This window comes from Nipponia nippon, unplaced genomic scaffold (genome assembly GCF_047370975.1).
Source record: "Nipponia nippon isolate SJK-2023a ecotype South Korea unplaced genomic scaffold, ASM4737097v1 scaffold_8, whole genome shotgun sequence".
Taxonomy (NCBI): Eukaryota; Metazoa; Chordata; class Aves; order Pelecaniformes; family Threskiornithidae; genus Nipponia; species Nipponia nippon.
This window is the reverse complement of record NW_028262402.1, coordinates 37,124,771-37,149,327: the sequence shown is the minus strand read 5'-3', so window position 1 is coordinate 37,149,327 and position 24,557 is coordinate 37,124,771. Positions and strand designations below refer to the sequence as shown.

The following is a 24,557-nucleotide window of genomic DNA, read 5'->3' as shown; positions in this document are numbered from 1 at the left end:
GAGGCAATGCTTAATTGTTGGATTACATAAAAAAACAGATTAGGCAGAAATTCCCTGCAGTCTGAGTGACCATATCTGACTCCTATTTAAATGTAGCAAAAAAACCCTAGAAAATTAAGTTTATCAAGAGAAGTACCACCAGTACTGGAGTTTTCTCAGGAAAATCATTGTGAGGAAGATACATGGCTGAACAAAGCAAACAGTCTGTCCTCCTGTCCCATTAAAAAAAATAAAAATAAAAATAAAACCACACCAAAAAAACCCAGCAGCTAACAGATGCATTGGTATAATTTTCTAACACTTCAGAATAGTATCTTCAACAGTGTTCAGCGTTGCCATAATTCTGCTCTGAGCTCAGTTTACAGTAAGAGTACATAAAAGTCACTGGAATTTGTACTTTTGACTGTGATGCAACAAGAATTAAAACCTTGTAGAGATTTTTCCACATTTCAAATGTTAGTGTTTCTTAAGCACTTTTTACCAGCTATTCTGAATCTCCACTGATGTAACTAAGACCAGAATTGGGTCCAAGAAAATGAAAAATTGAAAAAGAAGTCTTTAAGATTTGTGTATTTACCTATGTCATTTTTCAACCCAGCTGAAATGAAGGTCTGTTACAAAAAAAAGAAAAAAAATCACCAAAAAACAAACCTCAGACATCAGGAAATTTACTGAGAATCTGATTTATCTCCCATATACATTTCTGATACATCACAAGGGCTTTTCATTTTTATTTTATTGATGTACATATTTAAGTGTAACACACTCCTTTTTCAAAAACTTGTAGACAGCCAAGACTGAAACAAAGAACTTGAAAGAACATGACACAAAATATGAAGCAACTAGGGAAAACTAAAGAGAGATCTCAAGGGTGTAACACAGACCAATAGTAGAAAAATTTTTAAAGACCATGAAAAAAATTGAAGCTGTTTACAAGCTTTGAAATTAATCTATTTATTATCTATATTCATTACAAAAAATGCTATAAAACTCATTCACCAGCAACAAAGATTTCAGTAAATGAACAATGTACATATCCATTTCTGGACACATGCCTGATAATGTTGTTAGTGAAATTATGTAAACTTTATTTGTTGTCTGGCAACAGCTTCTGATGAATAATTTGGAAAGTAGTATTTTCTTTGAAAATGCTCATCTACCTCTACTCATGCTACATTCTACAAATTGCATACTTTACATACGTAAAACATAACTATGTTCACAAAGCCAAGATTTAGTCTATGCAACAAATTTTAGACAGACTGAGATACAAACAGCATATCCCCAACGCATACTGTATACTCGTATTTCAGTACGCACCCTGTCCCCATGGACTGGCAGCAGAAGATTCCAGAAAAAGATTCAGGAGGTAGAGAAAGGTCTCCAATTTGATGTGCTTAAAGCTGAACAATCAATGCTTAATACAACATGATCAATGTTTGCAATATATTTGAGTCTTGGTTAAAAAGCTTTAGTAATTACTTTATGAAAGAATCAATGTATTTTTTCAAACACAACTAAATACGTATGAGATCTGAGGCACTTCTTGGTGCACAAGCCAGTGCTAACTCTATGAATGCTGTGAAATTCTTCTCTTACAGTGACCAGGTTTGGTGGATATGATTGACTGACATCACTTAGATCAGTGGTCTCCAAACTTTTTTAATCATGCACCCCTATAAGTAAAACATTTTTGAGCACGCACACCCAGTATATATATATATTTATTTATAAGTTATATACATGTGTTACTGAAGTTCTAGTATTTTCTTCCTGCACCCCAGTGGATCATCTCGCTCACCCCACTTTGGAGGCCGCTGATTTACATGATCGAAGTAACTTAAATAACTGCAGTGCTTTGGATGACACAAACACCTAGACTTCTTCCTTGCAGTGTTGCAGAAAACAGTTGGATGCAGACATCTGTAATCGCTATGGTCAGATATAGTTTGCCAGTCACAAGTACAGGCTATCAAACTATGGATTATATTCTGCATCTTGATTTTGGTTTTAAAATAGTGCAGCAATTAGAGAAACTAAACTAGTAGCCAAGCCAGCCACTGAGTAATCCATTGATACAAAACTATCTAAAGCACCATCAGAAAACAAAGCACAAAAGTATTATAGTATCAAAATATTAAAAAGAGCTTTTAAGGGGTGAAAATGAGACAAATGAGAGCAGGATGCAAGGACTTTCGCAAAGAGTGGGCATACTATGCAGAATAGCCCATGAACTGACATGTCTTTGGGAGCCCATTAAGCTCTGAAGGTTAAAATGAGTCTGGACAAGACTGAGGTGCCATTAGCACAACAAGGAAAGGACACTGAGAAGCACTGGCTAGGATCAATACAGCCAGCCTAGTTGAGGCACTCGTCCACCACATTCACAGAGGTTCACAACTCAGCATGACTTAAATCAAGGCCTGCTCTGGACTGTCCAGGTAATGTAGATTACTTTTATCTGCTTAAGAATGTTGACATTTCAGTCACATAAAGGCCTTGCTATACCTAGTTATGTATTTTCTTCATTGTAACTAGATTACTGTAACATTGTCCATGTTGGAACTACCTAGGATTTCAGCTTAATACAAAATATACAGGAGATTTTCCTGCCAAGCCCATTACCACTGTTTTACAGCTCAGACTGGCATCTTATCAAGCAGCAAATGGAACTGAACATGTTCAATTTGGTAATTAAAGCCCAAAAATTACTTAGGACATGACTGTCTAGGAGATGATGGCTTTTGCCACGTGGCATTTCCACTGATCAGAGTTTAATGAAAACAATAGACTTAGATGTTCAAAGAGAGTGCATGCAACAAGGTATCTTCCATGCAAGTACCTTGTGGTGGGACAGCTTACACAACTGGAGTGCTGCCAGGGATGGAGACAAGCCCTTTAGAAGAGGCAGGCAGAGAAGAGGAGGAAGGGAGCTGCCCTCTGTGTGAAGGAGCAGCTCGGATGTGTGGGGCTCAGGTCTAGGTAGGAACTTGTGGGTCAGGGTTGGAGGAGAGGTTGCTAAGCACAACACTGGTGGGATGTGTTACAGACCACCAACCACGGTAAGGAAGCAGATGAAGCTTTCTCTGAACAACCTGAGGAAGTCTCTATGTCACAGACCCCCATTCTCATCAGGAAATTTAACGTGTTGGGATGGAGATTGCTGGAGGCTGCCAAGGATAACTTCTTGTTACACAGGTGCTGGATGGGCCAAGTAGGGCCGATGGACAGTGGGTGATGCTGTAGTGACCGTGAAATAGTGGAGTCAAGTTCCTGAGGGGGGTGAGGGAGGAAGGCGAGTAGCAGAGCACAGACCCTGGGCTTCAGGAGAGCAGATTTTGGGTCATTCAGGGAACTGGTAGGTGGCGTATCACAGGAGTCAGCTCTGAAGGAAAAAGGATCCCAGTAAAGTTGGTTGGCCTTTGAGGGGAGTATCCTCAAGCACAAGAACAGTCCACCTCTACACTCAGGAAACAAAGCAGACATATCAGGAAGCCAGTTTGGCAAAACAGGAAACCCATGACAGAGCTCCAACACAAAAAAAGCAGCCTACAGAGAATGGAAGCAGAGACAGCCTACAAAGGGAGAATCAAGAAACACTGCCCAGGCATGCAGGGACTCTATCAGGGAAGCCAAAGCTCAGCAGGAGTTGAGACTTACCAGGAACATCAAGAGCAACAAGAGCTTCCACTATTACATCAGTAGTAAAAGACTGAACAAAGAAAATAGATAACTGCTGCTGAACAAAGTGGTTGACTTAGTAACAGCAGACACAGAAAAGATTGAGGCACTCAGTGCATTAATTTCAAGAAGTATGTGCATAAATTTCATTTCAGTAAAGCTGTTTAAAGTGCAATTAAAGCAGAACTTTTCCCAAACAGAATGAGGAAAGTTCATTAAAATTGGCATTCACAAATGTATCCTTGAAAACATGTTACATAAAGATCCGCCAGCAGACCTTCCTATACTATAATCATGCAAAGAATGATTCATTGTCTTTCAAACCCTCCACTGTAATAATTATTATTACTGTTATTATCTAGTTCTACCTAGGAACATGAGCTGTGTCTAGGATCACCATGCGTTAAGTAGTATACAAATACAGAAAAAGACAGCAACTGCCTGAAGAGCCTGTACTCTCATCACTCTACATCTCTTCTACTGCCGACAATGAAGATGAAACCATCAGAGTATGTGTCATTACTCCAATGTCAGCATTACAGAAGGAAGCAGAGGGGAGAAAGCACTGGCAGCTTTTTACTTTTTTTACTACCCTTCTTAGGTAAAAGCTTACAGTTATGTACCATGAAGTAGACTTAATACATTTTAGAGAAAAAGAATCTGTGGGAAAGATGGGCACTCATCGCTTTGTGTCAGACTGCTCACCATCCATCTCTAAAAGCAACACATCTCCACCAAAACATTTCAGGGATGCTACATTTCACCTCAAGGCTCTCCAGAGGGCAGCTGCCCTTCGTCAGGAGGTAAGCTTGCTCTTTCAGAGGAGTGCCCAAAACATTGCTCCATACCCTGTCACCCTTAGATTCCCAAACTAGGTACTTCCCACCTCCCTCATCTGCCAAGGTCCAGGTGCCTACACCCTTGAACAATTCACAAAATACAACCAGGAAAAATAGCTGTAAGACAGTGGAAGATGTATGCTTGTGCTCTACCTATTGACTTACAACGAGGATGTTGACCTGAGAAGACTTGTTACAAATCCTCTCTCTCTAACCAAAGTCTCCTGCTTCCGCAGAAGTGCAGCTTACCTGTGGTGCTACTGAGTGGACCAACGCAAAGTCCAAAAATCATCTCCTTTTTCTGAAGCTGTGACTTCTAAGGATGCAAGTACCCTTTTGCTCTCTGGTTAAAGTGTTGAGGCTACCCTGGGAGCATTCTCCCTTCATAGGTCCCTGATATTCCAACCATCCCAAGTCAGAAAAGGTCTCCAAAGCAGCTTGCGTGAACCTCACAGTATTGTTGAAGGTACCAAGCTCTTAAAGGATAAACTAATCTCCAAAATAGGAGGTAGAATTAGCTCTTTAGCATTGAATTGAGTAAAATGTGTGGCTACTTCTTTATTCCTTCATTTTTTTTAATTATGTGAGGGCTTCCTCTGAAGGAGAAGGAGAGTACGATCAGCCAGCTGGCAATGACATTCATAATCAGCAATTTAAATTGAAAGTTCTCTTCTGTTCTGGGGCAATGCTGCTGCATTTTTGCTTTTGATCTCACAAGACACATAGATCTTGTAGGTAAATTTAGGTCAAATAAAAAGAAAAAAACAAGAAAATCATATTTTAAGGGCCACCTATTTTCTCTAAGATACTACATAGTGGGGGCGTGTCCCAATGACTCCAAGGCAAACAGACGTCCCAGAAGACTAACCCTTCAAGTTAGAAATCTCTGATAAATATGCATAGAGTAACAGAGGCAGTTCTTCTGTGGCTTGGGAAACTGGAGGGCCTCCCAGCTCTGCAGAACCCCATAATGAATGTAATACTCTTAAATACTCGTGCACTCTCCTGGTTTCTAGGCCTGAGACTTCCAGGAAAAATACTGCCTAAGACAGCTTATATACGGAAGTTAATAACCATGAGAGAAGCATGTAGACAAAGGACCTTTCTAGGGAATTCTGCCCATTTCCCATTCCTCTGGGGCTCCTTATCTTTGAGGCAAACTTTGCCTGTTGGCGTACCTCTTGAACACCAACTCAGCTCTGTGAGTTTTACCTTGGAAAAAGCCAGAGAAGTTAATGGCTTTCAGCTGAAACTGTTCTGTCTTCATCCTCTGCCCTGCCATTGTAAGAGAGGTCAAAATTACTCTCCAGGGCTACTAGTAGACCAACTTTTATTTTTACAATGAGATTTACTGTCATCCTCTGTTTTGGTTCTGGTCATAAAATCTCTGCAAGAGGAAAATAATACACATCTCAACTTCTTTTTCCATTTTTCCCCCAAAGTGATGAAATTATCCAACTCTCTGGGACAGTCTTTAGAGCAGTGATCTCGGAAGACTTCTTTTCTACATCATAAATCAGGAAGCTGTGCTTAAATGTTTTCTTGTAATAGTTGAAACTACTTTGTACTACCAAGTAGGAACTACCAGCCCAGACATTGCAGATAACAGGGGCGTTATTCCAAACACTGGTTACAGAGCAGCTGCTGTTCTGTAGCACAACAGCAGCCTTCTGCAGCAAGCAGAGTGCACTATATTTCTGCAGAGCACGCTATACTGCAGCACTGTGCAATTCCATTTACCTGAAGCTTTTGGATCTCAGGAGACATCTCTCTGATAAACGAGGAGAAAGATGAGCTCTGGAAGACACATCAGGCAAAAAAAGACTTTCTAACAATTTCTGTGGTGTATTTCCCATAAAGCTACACATTCCAGTTCTCGCTGTTTTCTTCAGATTAAGTGGTTTAGAGGCCTATAAATATATACCCCAATATACTGTTGCCTTAGAATATCACTAGAATATGGCAGAAACTGCATTGAATAAAGGTTTAATTACTCAAAACACTTATCTAAAGCAACTTTGAATTTTACAGCTGAAGATGTTCCATTCTTAAGAAAAACATATCACGCTTGTATGAATCGATGTATTTCCCACTTCCCAGTAACATTGCCTTAAAAAAAATTATTGCCTTTAGTTTACTATGCCAAAGCAAGTAACTATCGTCCTATACCTACTAACAGTGTTTCGAAGCCATCACATACCCTATGTGACTCTCAGAGTGAGCAGGAAGTCTAAAATAGCAAGCTTTATTCTCTTCCTTTTGATTTCTTTCTCTTCCCACGCTACCCAGGCTTGCATGACCTTCTAATTCCCTCCCTCCACAGCGATGCAACCTTTCCTTCTCCCTTACCCACCCAGGTCAGTGCCACATCCTCTGAACATAATAGCTTCACCAACAGCCAGTCGACATGAAGTCTGTTCATTGTACCTATTCTATCTTCAAAACACAGGTTGGGCATGTGGAAGTACAGAAATATTTAATCTTGAGGTCCACTGACGCACGAATTTGCCAAACTGAATGCAAACTAAGGTCTGGTCTTCAAGTCCTCCCTGTGCTTCTAGATGGTGACAGCCAATAGCTAGTAGCTAACCTGAAGTACCTGTTAGCAGATACGTGGGCCCGTGAGAAGCGGGGTGAAGCCCCAGGCAGGCCAGGGCACAAGGGGGAACGGGTCTGTTGGATATCGCAGCGCCCTGAAACATGCGCGTTCCAAGCTGATGCCTTCCTATACCGCAGAGATCACGTCGCTCTTGGAGGACCACATTTTACCAACACGCAACCATCAAGAACTTCAAATCGGCGCAGCTCCCGACCAGCAGGACCGATTTCTCCGCGCCGCCCGCTAGCACATGGAAACCACCACCCGGCAGGCGGTCACCCCCGCCTCCCAGGCGGCTCTGTCACCACAGCCCACTCTCGGGGTCTGACAGCCCCTAAAAAGTTGCCCAGTACTCATTTGCCGTATACTTGGCATCGCTTTACGCGTAAGAGATTGCAAGCAGAGAAGAGCCAAGGGGGCCAATAACGAGCACGTCCCGAGGCCGCAGTGAGCGCCCCCAGCCTCCGAAACGGAGGGCGGACTCGGAAACCGAGCGCTAAGCGGCCGCTCCGCCCGTGGGAAACCCGGCCGGCCCGCCCCACCCCCCGCCTCCTCGCGCCGCCACGGCCACGCCCCCGCTCTGCACGCCGCTCCCTCCCTCCCGGGGCAGACGTAGCTCTGTGACGTCGCCGGGAACGGCGTCCTCCTACCCCGCCCCCGCGGGCGGCGCCGGCGCCGCGGGCAGGCGGCGCGCGCGCTCCTGCCTCGCCTCGCACCCGCCTTCCCCCCGCAGCTCCTCGCCGCCCCTGGGCGGCAGCGCGCATGCCCCGGCGGCCGGCGGCGGCTGGGAGGAGGCGGAGGCGGAGCCGGCGCCGGCGGGCGGGCACGGCTCCATCCTCCTCCTCCTCCTCCTCCTCCTCCTCCTCCTCTTCCCCCTCCCCGCCCCCCTCCCTCCTGCGCCTTCCCGCCGCCCGCCCCCCGCGCACGGCGCGTCTCGCCTCGCGCCGCCGCCGGCACGGCCGCCGCTGCTGCTGCTGCGGGAACAAAGGAGGGAAGCGGCGGCGGCGGTGCCGCCCGCTCCGCGCCCCGCGCTCCCCCGCCCGCCGCTCTCCCGGCAGCCGCCCGGAGCCACCCGCGGCGCCTCCTCCGACAGCCGCCGCGGGGTTTCTGGCCCCCGCCGGGAACAGGTAGGTGTGGGGGGCGGCGGGCTGGGCTGGGCTCTCCGGGGCCCTCACGGCGGCGGGAGGGTCCCCGGGCCTCCCCGCGGCCGCCTTCCGCCTCTCCCGGCGGCCTTTTCCCGGCCGGACCCCGGCGCTGGGGGAGGCCGCGGGCCGGGCCGGTGCGGGGCCGGGCCGGGCCGGCGGGGAGACAATAAGGTTTCTCTGGCCGGCGGCGGGGCCGTGGGGGCCGGCAGCGGCGCGGGGCCTGGCGGCGGCCGGGCCGCGCGTGACTCAGGGGTTTGCGAGGAGCGGGCCGGCCCCGCCGCCCCGGCTGGGCACCCCCGCCCGCCGCCGCTGCTGCTCAGCCCGGCAGCCTGCGCGTCTTTTATGTTCCGGTGTCCTCGGCGGCGGCGGAGGCGGCGGGGGGAGGGCAATTAAGACGTACCGCGCTGCTGCGGGCGCTTGGCAGCGGCTCCCCTTTTGTCTGGCTCACCCAGCCGGGCTTCACCCCCCTGGGGAGGCGGCGGGTGTCGGTCCCTCGTCTCCCTGCCGACCCCTCCGCCCCGCTTCCCCCGAGCGCGGCCCTGCCGGGGCGAGCGCCCCGAGCAGCCCCGGTGACACCCCCGCCCCTTGGCTTTGTTTCTGTGTTTCTCTTGTCTGACGGCGGTCCCTCTTCGAAAGGAGGATGTTGCGCTAAATGAGCATTTAGGTCAGCAAGCCCATCGCTGACGCAGTTCCCGGGTGTTACGGTTGATGTCGGTGCACGCTGGGGTCTTTATTTCCGCCGCCACGCCAAAAGGTGGGATCGCCCGGTGGGAGCGGCGGGGCCTGCGGCGGGGAGCCGGGCTCTGCCCGCCGCCGCTGCTGGGGTGGCCCGGCCATCGCCCGGGGGCGGGAGGGCGGCCTGGCCGCGGGGCCCGGGCCGCTGGTGGGACTGACGCTCCTCTGCGGTTCCGCTGGTGGCGGCGGGGATGGGCGGCCTGAGCCGCTGTTGGAGTTCACACGCTGAATAACGGGGCTCCTTTTTGCGCTGGGACGTCCCCGGGCTAAGCAGGAGCATCCCTGCGGTTAAGACCTGCTCCTCTTGGCGGTGGAACGAGACCTTTTTTATTATCCTCCTTTCTCCCCCCCCGGAGTGGAATAGCAGGGTTTAACCGCCCACCCCCAAGGCTGCGGGGTGCGCTTGTGAAACGGTGGCCGCCGGATCACACCCAGCCGTCCTGCGTGCCTGCTGCGAGCTGGCGGCGAAGATGGCTGTGGGAGATGACGGGCTGGTGATGCTGCATTTTCTTCACTGAATTCCAGCATCCCCGCTCCCCCCGGAAGGAGGACAGGCTAATCGGCTTTCGCCGCCTCCTCCCGCCGCCGGGGCTCGCTGGGTCGGGCCGGAGCGGCCCGCCCGCCCGCCGGCGGGACGAACGGGGGCCGATCGGAGCGCAGCGGGGGGGCGGCCGGCAGCGGGCGGCCGCCTGACAGGCGGAAGCGCAGGCCCTCGCCCACGTGACGCGGGGCGGGGCCCGCCCGGGCGCGGGGCGCCGCTCCGCCGGGGCGGCGGGGCCGAGCTGGGGGAGAGGAAGGGCCCAGCTGCCTGCCGGGGGAGGGCCGCGGCGGCGGGGTCGGCCCGGGGGAGTGCGTGGCAGCTGGCTTCCTGCTGGCCGTGAGGCGATTTTAAGAGAAGCACGGGTGGCTCCCGGTGTGACCTTTCCGTTCGGGGCGTGCGTGTCAAGTCGCGGAGGAATGTGCTGACAGAGGAGCGGCGGAGGCTCTGGTTTGCGGTAGGTTGGTGCTAGCGTTATCATCAGCACCTACAGCCAGACGTAGCGAGTGGCGAAACTTGGAAGAGGAGCGCCTCAGTTGAGGTCGGCGGTGGCCGTGTGCTTGGCAGCGCTTTGAGCTCGCCCGCGTAACGGAAGGGCAGAAGTACGGTCTTTATTTGTACGGTACAGGCCTAGGCCTACCATATAGGTGACAGGAATTTTTTGGATTCCTCTAGGTGGGTCGTGGTTTCTTCTGACTCCCTTGACTGGTGCGTATGGCTGTAAAACTGTATCAGGGTAAGCGTGAGGCTGTTTTGTAGTCCTGAAAGCAAACTATTTATAGCTGGAAGGTATTATAAAGGCATAAATAAGACAGCTATTTATACCTGGAAAATGAGGTCCTGTGACCACCAGCAGGCAAGGAGATGAATTTTGCTGGTTTACTTTCTCCTGCTCTTGGTGTACTTTGATCCTACAAATTCAGTTTAACTAGACAAAGGCAGCTGTCAGTTGCAGTTGTCAAACTAGTGGAACGTAGGTTTTCTACTTGCCGTGGGGGATTTCTTAATTAAAGAAGTATTTCTCTATATACTGTATTGAATTCACTTTCAGTGTTCTTGACTTCTCACAAGCATCAGCAGTCAAATATCTCTTGCTGTGACTGTTCCTGAATAGGAAGACCGCAATCTAGAGATTACACTAAAATGTCTCCAGATGCCATGTACAAGTGCTTCTACTAAATTTAAGTTTTGGGAGGACAAGTGTGATATTCTTGTGTGTCCTCAATTTGTAGCAGATTGCTTGCTTGATTACTGTGTTCCAGTTTTGATTCCCAAGGGCAAAAAGGATTTGGTTGCTGTTCAGTTTTTCTACTAACCTTGCTTTGCAGAGGTTAACCAGCAGTGAAGGTGAAATATTTTTATTCCTAACTTCTGCAGTTCATGGCAGAGAGTTAGCATTGTCAGCCTTTGGGAGGCTCAGAAGTCTTGCCATAACTTTATTAAGACAAAGGATTTAACTGGCTTTTTTTTTTTGTTTTTTGAATGTGTAGGCTGTGTCATAGAATGTATTCAACAGTTTGAAGTTGTTAATCTTACTTCTCTTGGAAGTGTAAGACCCGGTCTAAACTTATTTCAGAAATGCTTTTCAGATTCTTGGTTGAAGGGCCCGTTGTACACGTGCTGTTGCCAGTTAGTATCAGGTTTCATACACAATAAGCAGTCTTCACGGCCTTGTTTTGGAAGCTCCTTCTAAAGATAGGAATACGGACTTTAAATGGCTGCTGTCAATACTTATTTTTATTGTTCTGTTTGACAAATGTATTGTGAGAGTAGGAACTGCTAATAGTGGAGTTAGCATCAAATGATGCAAGATCAACATTACTGAAAAAGTGGGGCTCTTCTGCTGGAGTCGGGGAAAAAATAAGCTATGTTATTTGCCAGAACTGTTTAGTAGATATGAACTTGGTCTTGCTTATTCTGCATATCCCTGTTAGTGCTCAGAGATTGGTAATAAAGGGGTTTTTGGCTGTCAAATTGAATTTGGTAATAACCTGCACATGCAGCTCAGTCCTCAACAAGTACATTATTTCTCAGTATTAGTATGATGACACTTTTTCTTCTCTTAAAGGTTCATAACAATGTTATTTAGCAATACAGTTGCAGTGTTGAATGGTATATTAACATCCATATACCCTCTTTAAGAATGCTGATATCACTTTCGGGGGCAGGGTGAGCAGACATACTTTAATTCTATAACCCTGTAATTGATTTTGGTGACATGCCAGCTCCTAATGCAGTTCTTTGTTTTATTTACAGCATCGAGATGACTCAGGAGACAAACCAGACCCCAGGGCCCATGCTGTGTAGTACAGGATGTGGGTTTTATGGAAATCCTAGGACAAATGGGATGTGTTCTGTTTGCTACAAAGAGCATCTTCAGCGGCAGCAGAATAGTGGTAGAATCAGCCCAATGGGTAAGAGAGGGGGTTGTTTTTTTGTTGGTTTTTTTTTTTACTTCTAATAAAATAAAACATATAGAAGATGACAAGGAATCCCAGAACATTTTTTTGTGAGAACTTCTGAAAGCTGTGTACTAAAACAATGAATATGAAAGTGAATACTACTTTAAATCACAGTAAAGATAAAAATACATTTCTGTGTAATGTGTTCTGGTCTGCTCAGCATTCAGCCATAACTTGCTTTCCCACTTAGCCTCCTCTGTTACCATATTCTTAACAAACTCTGTATTTTGGTTGTTAATGATATAGCCTGTCTTTAAGTAAGAAGTAATATGCAGTAGCAGTGAAGATTGTATGCAGACAGTGCATAGCTGTGTACGAGACTCTGACGAACATATATTCTACAATTTGTTTGTAACTAACTTGTCAAATTCTTGTTATATAGGAACAGCCAGTGGTTCAAACAGTCCTACCTCAGACTCTGCATCTGTACAGAGAGCAGACACTAGCTTAAACAACTGTGAAGGTGCTGCTGGCAGCACATCTGAAAAATCAAGGTAAGACAAAGGTATTACTTTGAGGTTTGAATGAGCTGTGAGCATGCAGCAAGTTGGAAGGCCTGCAGCAGTCCTCCCCTATTGCAGTGAGTTTCTGCAGAGCAAAAAGGGACAATCTACCTGACAGCGCTTTATGAATGCGTGTAAACGAGAACTGATTAAAATATTTGGTGTTGGACTGCTACATTTCAAAGGACGTTTTTGATTTATCTGGAGAAATATTGCTACAGGTTTGCCTGTTTTCTTCTAGGGAAATTAAAATAGAGTAAAAATGTGTTTTGAAGATAGTAGAAGCAGAGGTCAGGAGTATCAGTAGTAATTGAACAGGGAGTTTGTTAATGGGTCTGGACAGTTTAAACTTCTATTATGAATGCAAAACTAACGTAAATTATCTGTTTCACTGTACTTAAACAGAAATGTGCCTGTTGCTGCTTTGCCTGTAACGCAGCAAATGACAGAAATGAGCATTTCAAGAGAGGAAAAAGTAACACCAAAAACAGAGACTGAGCCAGGTATGTTTGCAGAGTAACATGGGTTACAACTGGTGGCTTAACGGAAGCTGATGGTTTGTTTACTTTCTAAGCAGGCTTCTCCTGTTGTGGTGATGGTCTTGAGGAACTGTTAAGATGGTTGTTGAGGCTGCTTTCTGAGTGCTGTCTCGTCAGAATCAAGAAAAAGGACTAGTGCCACAGTAGAGTTTTAAGATGCATGTTCAATGATAGTAAAAAAATTGACACCTGTGAGGGTGGTTTTGGCTCCCAAACCTTTGTTTTTAAAACTAAGGCACTCTAGAATTGCATTTGGGCAAGGTGTTCAGTTTTGAAATCAAAATGTTGAGATTTCTGTGTATTATCTGGCTGTACATTCCTGCTGACTCATGGCAGTCTCAGCTGCTGTAATGCCTGAGTTCCCTTTTAAGTGTTACGGTTTGGCACAGGTTGTAGACAGCATAGGTTAGTGTCTTCACATACTCTTCTTAGGGTCTGTTGGACATCTAAAATACACAAAATGTTGGCTGTATTCAGTGGTACATTTATCTGTCTTACAGGCGAGAGAAGGTGGCCTAGACTTCTTATAAAAAAATCCCTGTCATGTCTGGACTAGTTGCACTTCTCTTCCTTTTTCCAGCAGCATCCAATATGTGTTGATCTCTCCTCCCAAGGAGGAACTGAAACAACGGTAAATAATTCACATCAGCTCCTAACAACAAAGCTAGTAATTTTTATGAGGTGTAATTTTCTAAGATAATGCCACAGTCATGGAGTTGCTAATGAATACAGTCTAGTTGTAAGCACAGTCTGACCCTAGCAACTGAATTTCATAGCCATCTATTGGATAGTAACAGATCATGAACAAACAATGTAGCCTTCAAGCAAAGTAGCTTGCTCTCCTTTGAATGTCTTCAACAGTATGAAGTCGCATTCTCTTCTGCCAGATTGTCATTCGTAAATGAAATTTTGGATATTTCCCTTACAAGCCAGAAAGCTAAGAGTAGAATTACATCTGGTCAACTGATTATTTTTTTAGCAGTCTGTAGCATAAAATTATACTTGTTTGCTGTTGGAATAGAAGCAACTGCCTTGAGAAGGTGAAGTTGAGAACAATGAAACAATGGAGCTTAACAAGCTTATTTTTCTAGAATTTTTTTTTTTTTTGTGGTGGTTGTTTTGGGTTTTTTCCTTCACACAGGTTGAGGTTGCAACCTGAATTATCATTCAGAACAAATCCGGTGTTAAGACAGTTAATTGTACCTTAACATTTGAAGGAAGAAAGGCATGATGGAGGTACCTGACCTAGTTGGTTGTAATTCCCATGTCTAATATGCTATGTTTTCTTTTAACTTGTAATTTCTTAATTCAGCTTGTTTGTTGCAATTTTATAATTGAAGAGGGGCATGTGTTCAGTGCAGTTGTGTGTCTGAACTGCTCCTAAGTCAGAGAAATCTAAAGGCCTTTATGTCCAAACTCAAATTCATAAGTGGGCACTATTTACAAAATACTTTTTATAGGATTTTTGTAAGCTTTTACACTTCCTATTAAGGATTGAATTCTAATAGTCTTGACTGAAATCAGACTATACCCAAAGCATTCTAGAAATATGATTCATAGTTGCTTTTTTTGCCATGCTGAGTTGCAGGAATTAAATGCAAAACGTAGTGAACTCCTTTCCTTTCCTTGTGTTATGCTATCAGAGCAACATATCTACCAAATTGGTGAGGCATAGTGGAGCCGTTCCTTAAGAAACATTTTTTTTTTTAAGCAGGTATTCAAATGGAAATGAAAGATCCATACAAGAAAGAGAATTGAGTTACATAGTAACCACTAAAAATGACTGTTTTGAAAACAAGTATATTTAGACAATCATATTATTTCAAGTTACAGCTTATTTTTAGCATTTTCTTGCGCCTTTGTAGGTCATTACCTTGCTGAATGATGAGCCTCCAGTCAGGTCTGTCAGTGTTTCCAGACATAATTAGTACCAGCATGTGTGTCAGAGGCTTGGGGTTTTTTTTTGTTTTGGTTTGTTTTTTTATTTTTTTTTTTTAAACACAGTAATAGCTCTGTTTTAGGGAGTAGTGTGATTAGCTATCATTTTGTGAAGCCACAGCTGCAGAGTAGCACTGCTTATAAAGAAAGTGAACCAGAAATTGAACTCATTATGGTCTTGTGTAAACTACTTATTTAAAAAAATACCCAAATACTGTTAGCTTACTGTATAATTCTGTGTTGTGGCTTACCCTTTCTGTTCTGAATTAATCAGCTTCAGAAGACAGCAGGCAATGGTGGTTGGCTCACTTGTCTCTTGGCTTTCTACCAAGCCAATATGATTAGAGTTATTTTACAGCTGTCCTGCATTCAGGTTGAGACGCTGTTATGGGTTACCCTCACTTACGTTGTAGATAGAACCAGTGTGGTTTATCTGTGATGTGTACAGTGTGTTGCAGGTAATACTGTGAGTAAGATGCCAAGTAGACAGCTAACTTATGAGATATGGTAGGCTCAAGATGGTAACTACGTGATATTCCTTAGATCTTCTTGTAATGAGTGCCTTGTTAATTCTCATTTGTTTTCACACATGGCTATAGTATTTTAACCATGTTGCTATCTGTAGACAATTCCTTTGTGGCTGTTGGTAAAATTGTCTGATATAACAACTCCCCCTTTTGTAAAATAAGACTGGGGACCCAACTGTTGGTCTTGTGCTTGTTGGTGATAGGATGCTATTATTATTTTAACAGCTGTATAGCACAGACATCAGGTCTTCATGGTGACCATATTTCTGTGTGATACTGAAACTGGGATTTCTTTGCACTGTATTAATGTAACAGTAAAGATACTCAATACACCCGTTAGAGTTTGGCGTGCAGGAGATTAATTGCATGCTGCAGAACATTTTTGTTCCCTTTCTTTGGCATGAAATTAAACATGATGGAAGTTTATTCTGAAGCCTTTTGTCATAGGCACCTGGGTTGGCATAGCAATTGTAGTTCCTGAAGAATAAAGTATTTACACTCAGGAAGCTTGATACAGCATAATAAGTACTGTCCATCTTTTCAGACTAAAATTTTATATACAAGTCCATTTGTGTTAATACGCAATATAAGGGTTGCACAATCTCCACTACAGCTTTACTGCTCCAGTACTGCGGAAGTGCAGTCTAATGTCTTTCTGATGACTTTTGGCTTTACCTTTTTTCTCTCTTGTTTTAATTTTTCCAGTTCTTCCATGGTGGGAGTTGGGGGCTAGCTTCATTGAGTCAGAATGCTTAAATCAGGGGTTTTTTTTGTGTTTTCAAGACTTTGCTCCACTGGTATGCTTACCACTTACTAGTACCATGAAAGTCATGCAGTTTAAGCTATTGGGATCTTACTTTGGTTAATTTTTGTTTTGTCAGAGAAGCTTCTTAAAACTTCTTGGTGTTACTTTCTGTGACCCTTTCTGGTCACTTTTGATATGGGGAGGGTTAAAAAGTAATACTGCTTTATTTTCATCAGGTTTTGTTCAACTGAAACATTGGATTCATTCCTTTCTAGTGTGACATCTCAGTGGGAAAATACCTGTGGTAGGCATGCTCTTTTGTAGCAACCATACTGGTTTGTATAAGGAAAACTACTGTCAGTTTTGAAACTTCTGTTCTTAGAGCAGTTTTTAATTTTGAGTGGCAGTCCCATATAGTCACTGTGGCTTAATACTTTGGGGTCTGAGAAGAGCTTTGCTCTCCAGTTGGTAGGACCTTTCTGTGTATAGGTTGAGTAGTTATCATGCTGTGGCATGTGGCTAACTTCTCTCATCAGCGGCCTTGCTATTCCCACATGTGTTTTGTAAAGATGCATCTTGCCTTCAGACCACACGTGGAGGAAATTTTCCCAAATTCCTGATGCAATGCCTGTATTTGTGTGGGGTTTTTGTCAGGCACCTCTCCAATACTAGGATTATGTTAGTCTTTATTATCCTAGCAGATCAGTGATAGTCTTCTTTGTGCATGATGGTAATGCATCTTACAGTGTCTACAGGTAATAATTTAAGACCAAAGTAATAATTAATAAAGGCCCACCCAGTTCTGAAAATCTGTTGCTCCTAAGGTTTTCAGCCTTGTAATAGGAGAATTGGTCCAGTAAAATTCAAGTGAAGTAAATCTGATCAGGTAACTTCTTGAGCCAAAGGTTGGGAAGGGAAATGACCACAGTGATGGAGAGGGGTACATGCCAACAGGAGCTCTGTTAAAGGAATAAAACCTGTTTTAGTGGTGAGGGGTTTGCTTCATCTACTGAGGAAGCAGATCTACAGGTACCAGTAAGCACTATTTTCCAACTTTCAGCATTTGTTCAGTTATTCATTCCACGGTGATCATGCAGCAATCATTTAGAGCACTTTGCCTGATGATTAACACTGTGTGATTTCTGGCATAAAATGAATTTAATATATTGAGGACTGGAATTGTACTTGCCTGGTTGGATTTGGCTTCTGTGCTAAAGTAAGCCTTTTGTGACAAGCAGTTGTCAGGATAGTATCTGATGAAATTATATTGCTCCTGATGTCATGGTGGAACAACTACAATTTACAGTATTTTTCATCTGAGCCACAGGTTGATGAAAAAGGATTTTTTGTTCTGAGCTTTAAGTAAGGGGCCGGGTAGGCAGCTTTGCCTCTGTCCTAGCCATTACTCCAGAAGCACATTTATGAAGGTTTAGCATGATAAAAACTCATCATCAGACTTAACTCTGCTGGCATAAAAAAATAGGAGAATCCTTTATTCATGGAGAATAACAAATTGAACATTTCAGTTTGGATTTAGGGGCCTATGTCCCATCTTGTCTTGGGACCTTTTAGTGCCCATTACTGCATGTTGTGTACTGCTTTTCATTCTTGGAACATGCTTTAGTTGTGGGGAAGGATCCTGTTCAGCAGCCCTTTCAGGAAACGTGCCTCTACAGTTTCTTAGGGTGACTTCCATTGCTTTCCAGTTCCTGGGCTGCCAGTTGTCACAGTTTCTTCATGCAGTGGAGGAAATATACCTGTTGTAGTTGGTAACATTTTCCCTTAGATAGACTTGTTCTTAGTGTCTTTCTTTTGTGGTAGAGTGATCTACTAGGCTCTCTCTTTGCCTTGGTGATTCCCAGGAAGTTGCCGATTCCATTTTTGCTTCCTTGTTCACATGTTAGGCAGCAATAAAGCTTGCTCCTCTTCTTGTTTTCATTTTCTCTTAGTGCATGTTGTGAGTGACTTTAATTATTTAGGTCACAGTTGGTTTGCCCCTTCTGCATTTTCTTTTGCATCTGATTGAAACAGCATGCATGCTCCTAGGGCTCCTATTTGTAAGTTGGTTCTGATGCAGATGAAGCTTCCCCCTGGCTAGCTACACACCAAATAGCAAAGTATGTGAGCATTTCTGGTTCCTCTTTTTCATCTGCCATGGCTTACAATTAGCATTTCATTTTTAAACAACTTAGCAATATAAAAAAATGTAAAAGGTGTTTGACCATGCTTTTTGGGAGGTATTTAGTCATTTTTTTTAAGGCCATAGCTGATGGCTGTTAGCGAAGGTGCATAGTATCCAACAGGTTTGCACTGTTTGCGATATCGCTGGTTTTTAACCTGTTTTTTGTCACAGGTTCTCAAATAGATTAACTGATACCAAACACTGCTTTCTTTGGTATTAAAGACAAGTTCAGAGGATCGTATCTGTTCACCTAGAAAATGTTAATCATCAAGACAAAGAAATTGTTTTCTCAAAAAAAAAGAAAGCAGCAGCAGCAGAAATTGCTCCAAAAAGAACCAGTAGCAGCAGTGATTGTAGTGCTAGTGCTGTAATAGTTTTCTTATCCATCAGACTTGGCAAAATAGCGCTGCCACTGTACTTCCAAATTTTTTTTAGAAAAAGACCTATGCAAGGTGACAAAAAATAAAGGTAGTAAATGGCCTTAGTTACTAGGACTGTTGCTATAATGTATAAGTAAAGTATAAGAAAGTATTAGCAACCATTGTTTTACTGCATGAAATTTTTTGGTGATAAGTACTGAAGATTCCTCGTTACCTCTGAGAGCTTGTGAAGACTTTTGAAGAACTGTTGAAGAACTTTTAAATCTTGTGAAGATTATGAAGTCCTGACTGGGGGTTGTCTTGTTGTACAGTGAATTGTGAGGCTTTCTAGGTGTTAGTGGTAGTAGTGAGCTGGTTTTTAGAATACCTATGGACACGGTAATGCAAATGCAATTTTAAAAGACAAGTATAGAGAGTAAAGATAGAAAAACAGTCAATTGTTTCTTCATGTCTGGAAAAAATTGACTTCATAGGATGCAAAACTCACTGATCCAAAAGAATCTCAACTAACAAATGCTATTTGTGTGCATAAAGTTGATTACAAATAAGTCCTTAAAGCTTATATACTCCATGTATTCTGGAATGCATTTTGTAGTTTGTTCTACTTTAGAACAATAGATGTCATCATACACCTGGGAATGTTCAGGAGAACTGTACCAGAAGCAGGTGTTAAAAAGTTTGATTGGAAAAAACCACTTTCTTTAAACAAAATGAACAGATTCACAAAAGTTCACAAAAGGACAAATTTTTATCCCTCAGAGAACTTAAGTAAAAGGTGACTCAAGTTTGTCTGAAGGTGTTCATGACAGAGGCAATTGAAAAATGACTCATTTTGACTATACCTGCTTGAACACTAAAGCTGAATACAGTACAAAAATACAGGTGTTCAATGTAAATCTGCACTTTGTTCTTTAAATTACTGAAAGTGCCAAAAATATGAGGGCTCGTCTGAGTGGTCTGTGTTTTGTAGCTGTGTTCTGGATCTGTCACAGAATTAGTGGCTTGCTGGCTGCTGTCTTGCTGAACTGTTTTGGGCATCTGACTTCACAAGCATAGTGGCAGATTAACCCAGTACTATGATAGTAACACATTACTGAATTTCATTTGTTTCTAAAATCTGTTCCTATTAGTTATATTCTCTACAGGTATCCCCTCTGTTCAGCAACTTTAGCTGTGACAATATTGCTATTGTTTTAGATTAAATGTTACTTGATCATACAATTTTCTTAAAATATTAAATGTGTACATGGAACTTCTGGAGTGCTTTCCACGTCTTTATCACCTCTGTACACCTGTATAGGTGTAATGAATAAGTGCCTTACATTTTCTAGCTGGTGGAACCATGGGGAAAATCTGATTGTCTTGTGTAGAGCCAAAAGGGGAGAATAGAGTACCTGAAAATCCCTATTCCTGATTTACATTTTTGTAGACTAGTCTATGTAGTAGTTCAGAAAACAAACATCAGGGACTTAGTAGGGGGAATTAATCCTTAATAAATACATGTGTGCTTCTGAATAGCTAGTGAAGTCAAGAAAAGGAAATTTAACCTTTATTTCCTTTGCTTGCTTTAACAGTTGTTACTCAACCAAGCCCATCAGTTTCTCAGCCTAGCACTTCACAAAATGAAGAGAGAGCTCCGGAACTGCCCAAACCAAAGAAGAACAGATGTTTCATGTGCAGAAAGAAGGTTGGCCTTACAGGTATGAGAACACTTTGTCACTTCTGAACAGATCTGTATGATTAGTTGCCTCTTGCTAGATTAAACTTGATGAAATATCTGTACCACTAAACTTGTTTGCTGCTTCAGAATCCAAACAACTTAGTACAGCTCTTCATTTTTCTTCCTCTGTATGTTAGAGTCGACAAACATACCCCCTTTGTAGTGACTAAGCCCTTAATTTACAGCTTAATTAAATATGAAGCTTCCTAGTGATGTTGGGTTTTTCTTTATGTACAGGATTTGACTGCCGATGTGGAAACTTATTTTGTGGACTTCACCGTTATTCTGACAAGCATAACTGCCCGTATGATTACAAAGCAGAAGCTGCAGCAAAAATCAGGAAAGAGAATCCAGTTGTGGTGGCTGAAAAAATCCAGAGAATATAAAAACCTGCTTGTGAAAAGACTGACTGACTTTTTGTTTTGTTTTTAATATATCCTAGGAAAACATGAAAGAGCAGGTGCATGGCCATATTCCTTTGTTCTCCAAAGTTTTACTTTTAGTCTTTTCTGTCTTAATGATATTTCAGAACGTTTGGGTGTTTGTTACAGGCAGAATTGGATAGATACAGCCCTTGAAAATATATATGCCCTCCCCAGAATATAATCGGATGATCAGAAACCTGCACAGGAATACACATGCACAGAGGACAGACTGTCTAGTTCACATGTGCCAAACAGATGTATGCTATCTGCATGTTGGCAGCAGATCTGCCTTTTGAGATGTGTTTGAGGTATATAATCTTTGGCTAGTGTTATGTGCCTGTTTTGGAGAAGGATACATCAAAAAGGTTGGCAGTCTACTTCTATCATTTAAAATCTCATTCTAATTTTAGTTTCCACACTCCATTGTTTTCCAGCAGAATGTAAGCTATGTGGAGCAGTCCACCATCCCAGTAAGATGAGTGTTGGTGCCATATTTAAGAAAGTTACTTATCAGTTGCCCTGAGAAAAATGGAAAAAATCAGATGCAAATGAGAAGAAAACTGTTTTGGAAAAGATTACATTAACTTTAGAATCATGAAAATAGGTTCCCAAAGGAAATGTCCTGCCAGGAACTTAAGAGCTGGCCTGCAACAGAGTTGTCTGCTTTTCCTTGCATAGCTAAAAATGTTTTGTACCACAATATTGCAAGATTGGTTTACAAAAAAAAAAAAGTTACACATGTTTTTAGACATACCACAGCAGCTCTATCAAGCAACACGTCCGATGAGTAAGTTGCTGAAATATTAGAGCAGTTTATTATTCATATACTACTTACATTCTGTGTGTTCTGAGTTCAAAAGAATATTAGGAGTTAATTTTTTCTAGTTTTAAATGTAACAGTTGCACTGTTCTGCATGGAAAACCATACCCAACATGGCTGCTGTAGACTTAAGTGGTATCTGGAACCACTCTTGGAGGGCTGCTTTATCATTTTTAATTGTACTTGGGTGTAGGACTGTAGTGTTGGGTGTATTGCATGGGCTGCATTATCTACAGCATTGTACAATAACAACTCTAGAAAAGGCAGTATACTTCACTGATGCTTGTCTGGTAATATCACTTCTGTGTTATAATGGAAGGGTTTTTTGTGATGTATGAAACTTGTGTTTTTTATATAAACAAGTACAGTTTAGACTAGTATTGTGGTAATGCCTGTTCTCATCTGTAAATAGTTACGTATGTACACAAGGCGCTACTCCTGAACTTCTGATTTTTATTGCAGTGTTCAGTCTTAGTTTTTACTTCACTATTAAAAGCATCAGGTTTTTGCTTCTTTGTTCTTCTGAGTTATTAGATATGCAAACATGTACAGATAGTTCATATTTATGTATTGCACATAATCATGCTACGCAGCATCTATGCTATATTGTATTATGTAAATAATAAAAATCATGTACAGAAGGAAATACTTCCTTTTGTGATAGTTCATTGGTTTTAGCTATTCCTGTAATCAGAAGGTGACCTTGTAGAGGTTGAGGTGCAAAGTTAGTACTAAGTTCTTACAGATGTCGTCTTTATGCTTAAGCCTGCCTATGTCCTTATTTCTTATTTAGATATACCAACTTCTTTTAAGATAACTTGCATGAGCAGCTGGAATACAAGTAACTACTTGATGGCCCAACAAAAATGCCACTAGGCAACAATGTGCTTAAAGGGAGCAAAGGAAGATTAGCAATGAACTTCAAAGGTTTTTTTCTTTTGCCTACAAAACTTACTTCCAGTGGATCAATTATAGTAGAGCCAGTACACTGACTACACCATTCTGTCCACATCTTCACCAGCAGACTGGGACAGAGTTATTGTCAGGGTCAGCATCCAAATACAGATGTTAAATATGCCAGATTTATCCTTCCAAGTGAGGAGAAGGACAGAGCACACAGCACATGTTGCCTTGGAGGAAGACATCTTCACTGCTAGATAATGCATAAAAATTGCTTATATCAGAAATGGATAATGTGCATCCCACCAGTCAGCTGACACTCGTGATAAGTTACTGCTACAGCCACTGTATATGTCTCCAATAAGGGAACACAGGCATGCTCTGGGACTTCATTTTCCAGGATTAATTTTATGACTTAGTCATGGAACTGATTTAAAGCACCGAAGTTATCATTTTTATACTTTTTGTATTAAAGCAAAATCAGCTACTCTACTGCAGCATAAAATGCTCTTATTTTTTTTCTTCTTTTTTTCTTTTGAATGTGAGAATGCCCTGTAACTGGATATTTGAGGAGAATATCTGTTTTTGACACTGTCTGGCTAGAGTGTTTTAGGACAGGTACTATATACTGATACTGGTAGTTAATGATTATGACAGTCTAAATCTCACTGCTTTTTCATTTGAACAAAGGCTGTACTTGGGAGAACTTGTTGAAATAATTGATCTCAGTAGATCTGTGGAGGAAAGTATGGAATGAAGTTCCCTCGTTGTCCTGTAAAATCATGAACTGTATCATATGTAAATTGCCCACAAGTGTGGTATGAGCCTGTACTCAAAAGTAAGTCTGCAAGCTCCCCTGAGCTTTGTTCTTCTAATAATTTATATAGTGTCTATAATAATTCAGGAGCCCTAATTCTGTTGAGGCTCACTAAACACTCAAAGGAGGGGAAGGTTGTTTAGAAACAGCAGGTATTGACAAAGTGTAGTGGGGAGTAGTATTTAAACTTAGGTGCAAACACTGAGGTACATTTTACTTGGCAAAGAGTAAGAATGTAGGTGCAGAGTCTTTCAGATTCCACTCCCTGCTGCTCAACTTGGAGACTGGTATATATTCCTAAAATAAATGGCTAACTCCCACAGCACTGCTAGTCACCGTCAGTTTTAATACAGTGTTATTAAAATGCTTTGAGAAAAAGAGTCCATCTTCTATAATGTCTAAACACACGCCATTCATAAAGCTGCTGTCATTTGCTCTTTCAGTTTAAAGTGACAAACAGCTACAAATAGTATACCCATCTTCCAAGAAAGAAACATGATCCCTTCACATGACACTGATCCTCATTTAATGTTTGGCTGTTAGATTGAGATGTCCTTAACTTATACATAAACACCGTTCTGGGAAGAGTCTTCCTCTGTCCCAAACAAGTTTACCAGATGATGGGGACTTTTTTTAGTTAGGGAACAAAAAGGCATATGCAAACAAATGAGTAAATGGAAGCAGCTGAGTGACTAAAAACTGACTGGTAATCTTCAGTCTATGAAATACTTGTCTAGCTAGTGTTACGGGTGTGCAGTACTATGTTCCACACGATTCTGTGCAAGCTTACTGACAGCTGTTACTGTTAAACCTGAAATTTGGAGTATAATGATGAGCTTCCTCTGGTGTTTCTAACCTGTTGCTGTAAGGCTGATGAGCTGCCTGGCGTCTTGGTTGGTTGTGGTGTATAAGGATGCCATGGGGTCGAGAAGCCCTGACTCTCCTCGTGGTACTTAACCCTTTGAAAACATGCTTCTGATAATCAGTTACTCTGCCACGTGTTTTGGAAGGTCGTTATTCACGAGTGTAAGGGCATGTCTTAGACACTTGCTTGTATTTGTC

At 42.9% G+C, this 24,557-nt stretch overlaps 1 protein-coding gene across 2 annotated transcripts; it reads left to right on the top strand.

Moving 5' to 3' along the window:
* Positions 1–7,866: 7,866 nt before the first annotated feature.
* On the top strand, positions 7,867–20,939 carry ZFAND5 (zinc finger AN1-type containing 5). Of its 2 annotated transcripts, none has more exons than XM_087742017.1 (6): positions 7,867–8,246; positions 11,794–11,951; positions 12,382–12,493; positions 12,908–13,005; positions 20,388–20,513; positions 20,771–20,939. In XM_087742017.1, exons 1-6 carry the CDS (start codon positions 7,882–7,884, stop codon positions 20,917–20,919), a joined length of 1,008 nt encoding a protein of 335 aa, XP_087598143.1. In that variant the 5' UTR covers positions 7,867–7,881; the 3' UTR covers positions 20,920–20,939. The 2 variants fall into 2 exon arrangements, with proteins under 2 accessions (XP_087598143.1, XP_087598144.1); XM_087742018.1 differs by lacking the exon at positions 7,867–8,246 and adding an exon at positions 9,743–9,994.
* Positions 20,940–24,557: the final 3,618 nt, after the last annotated feature.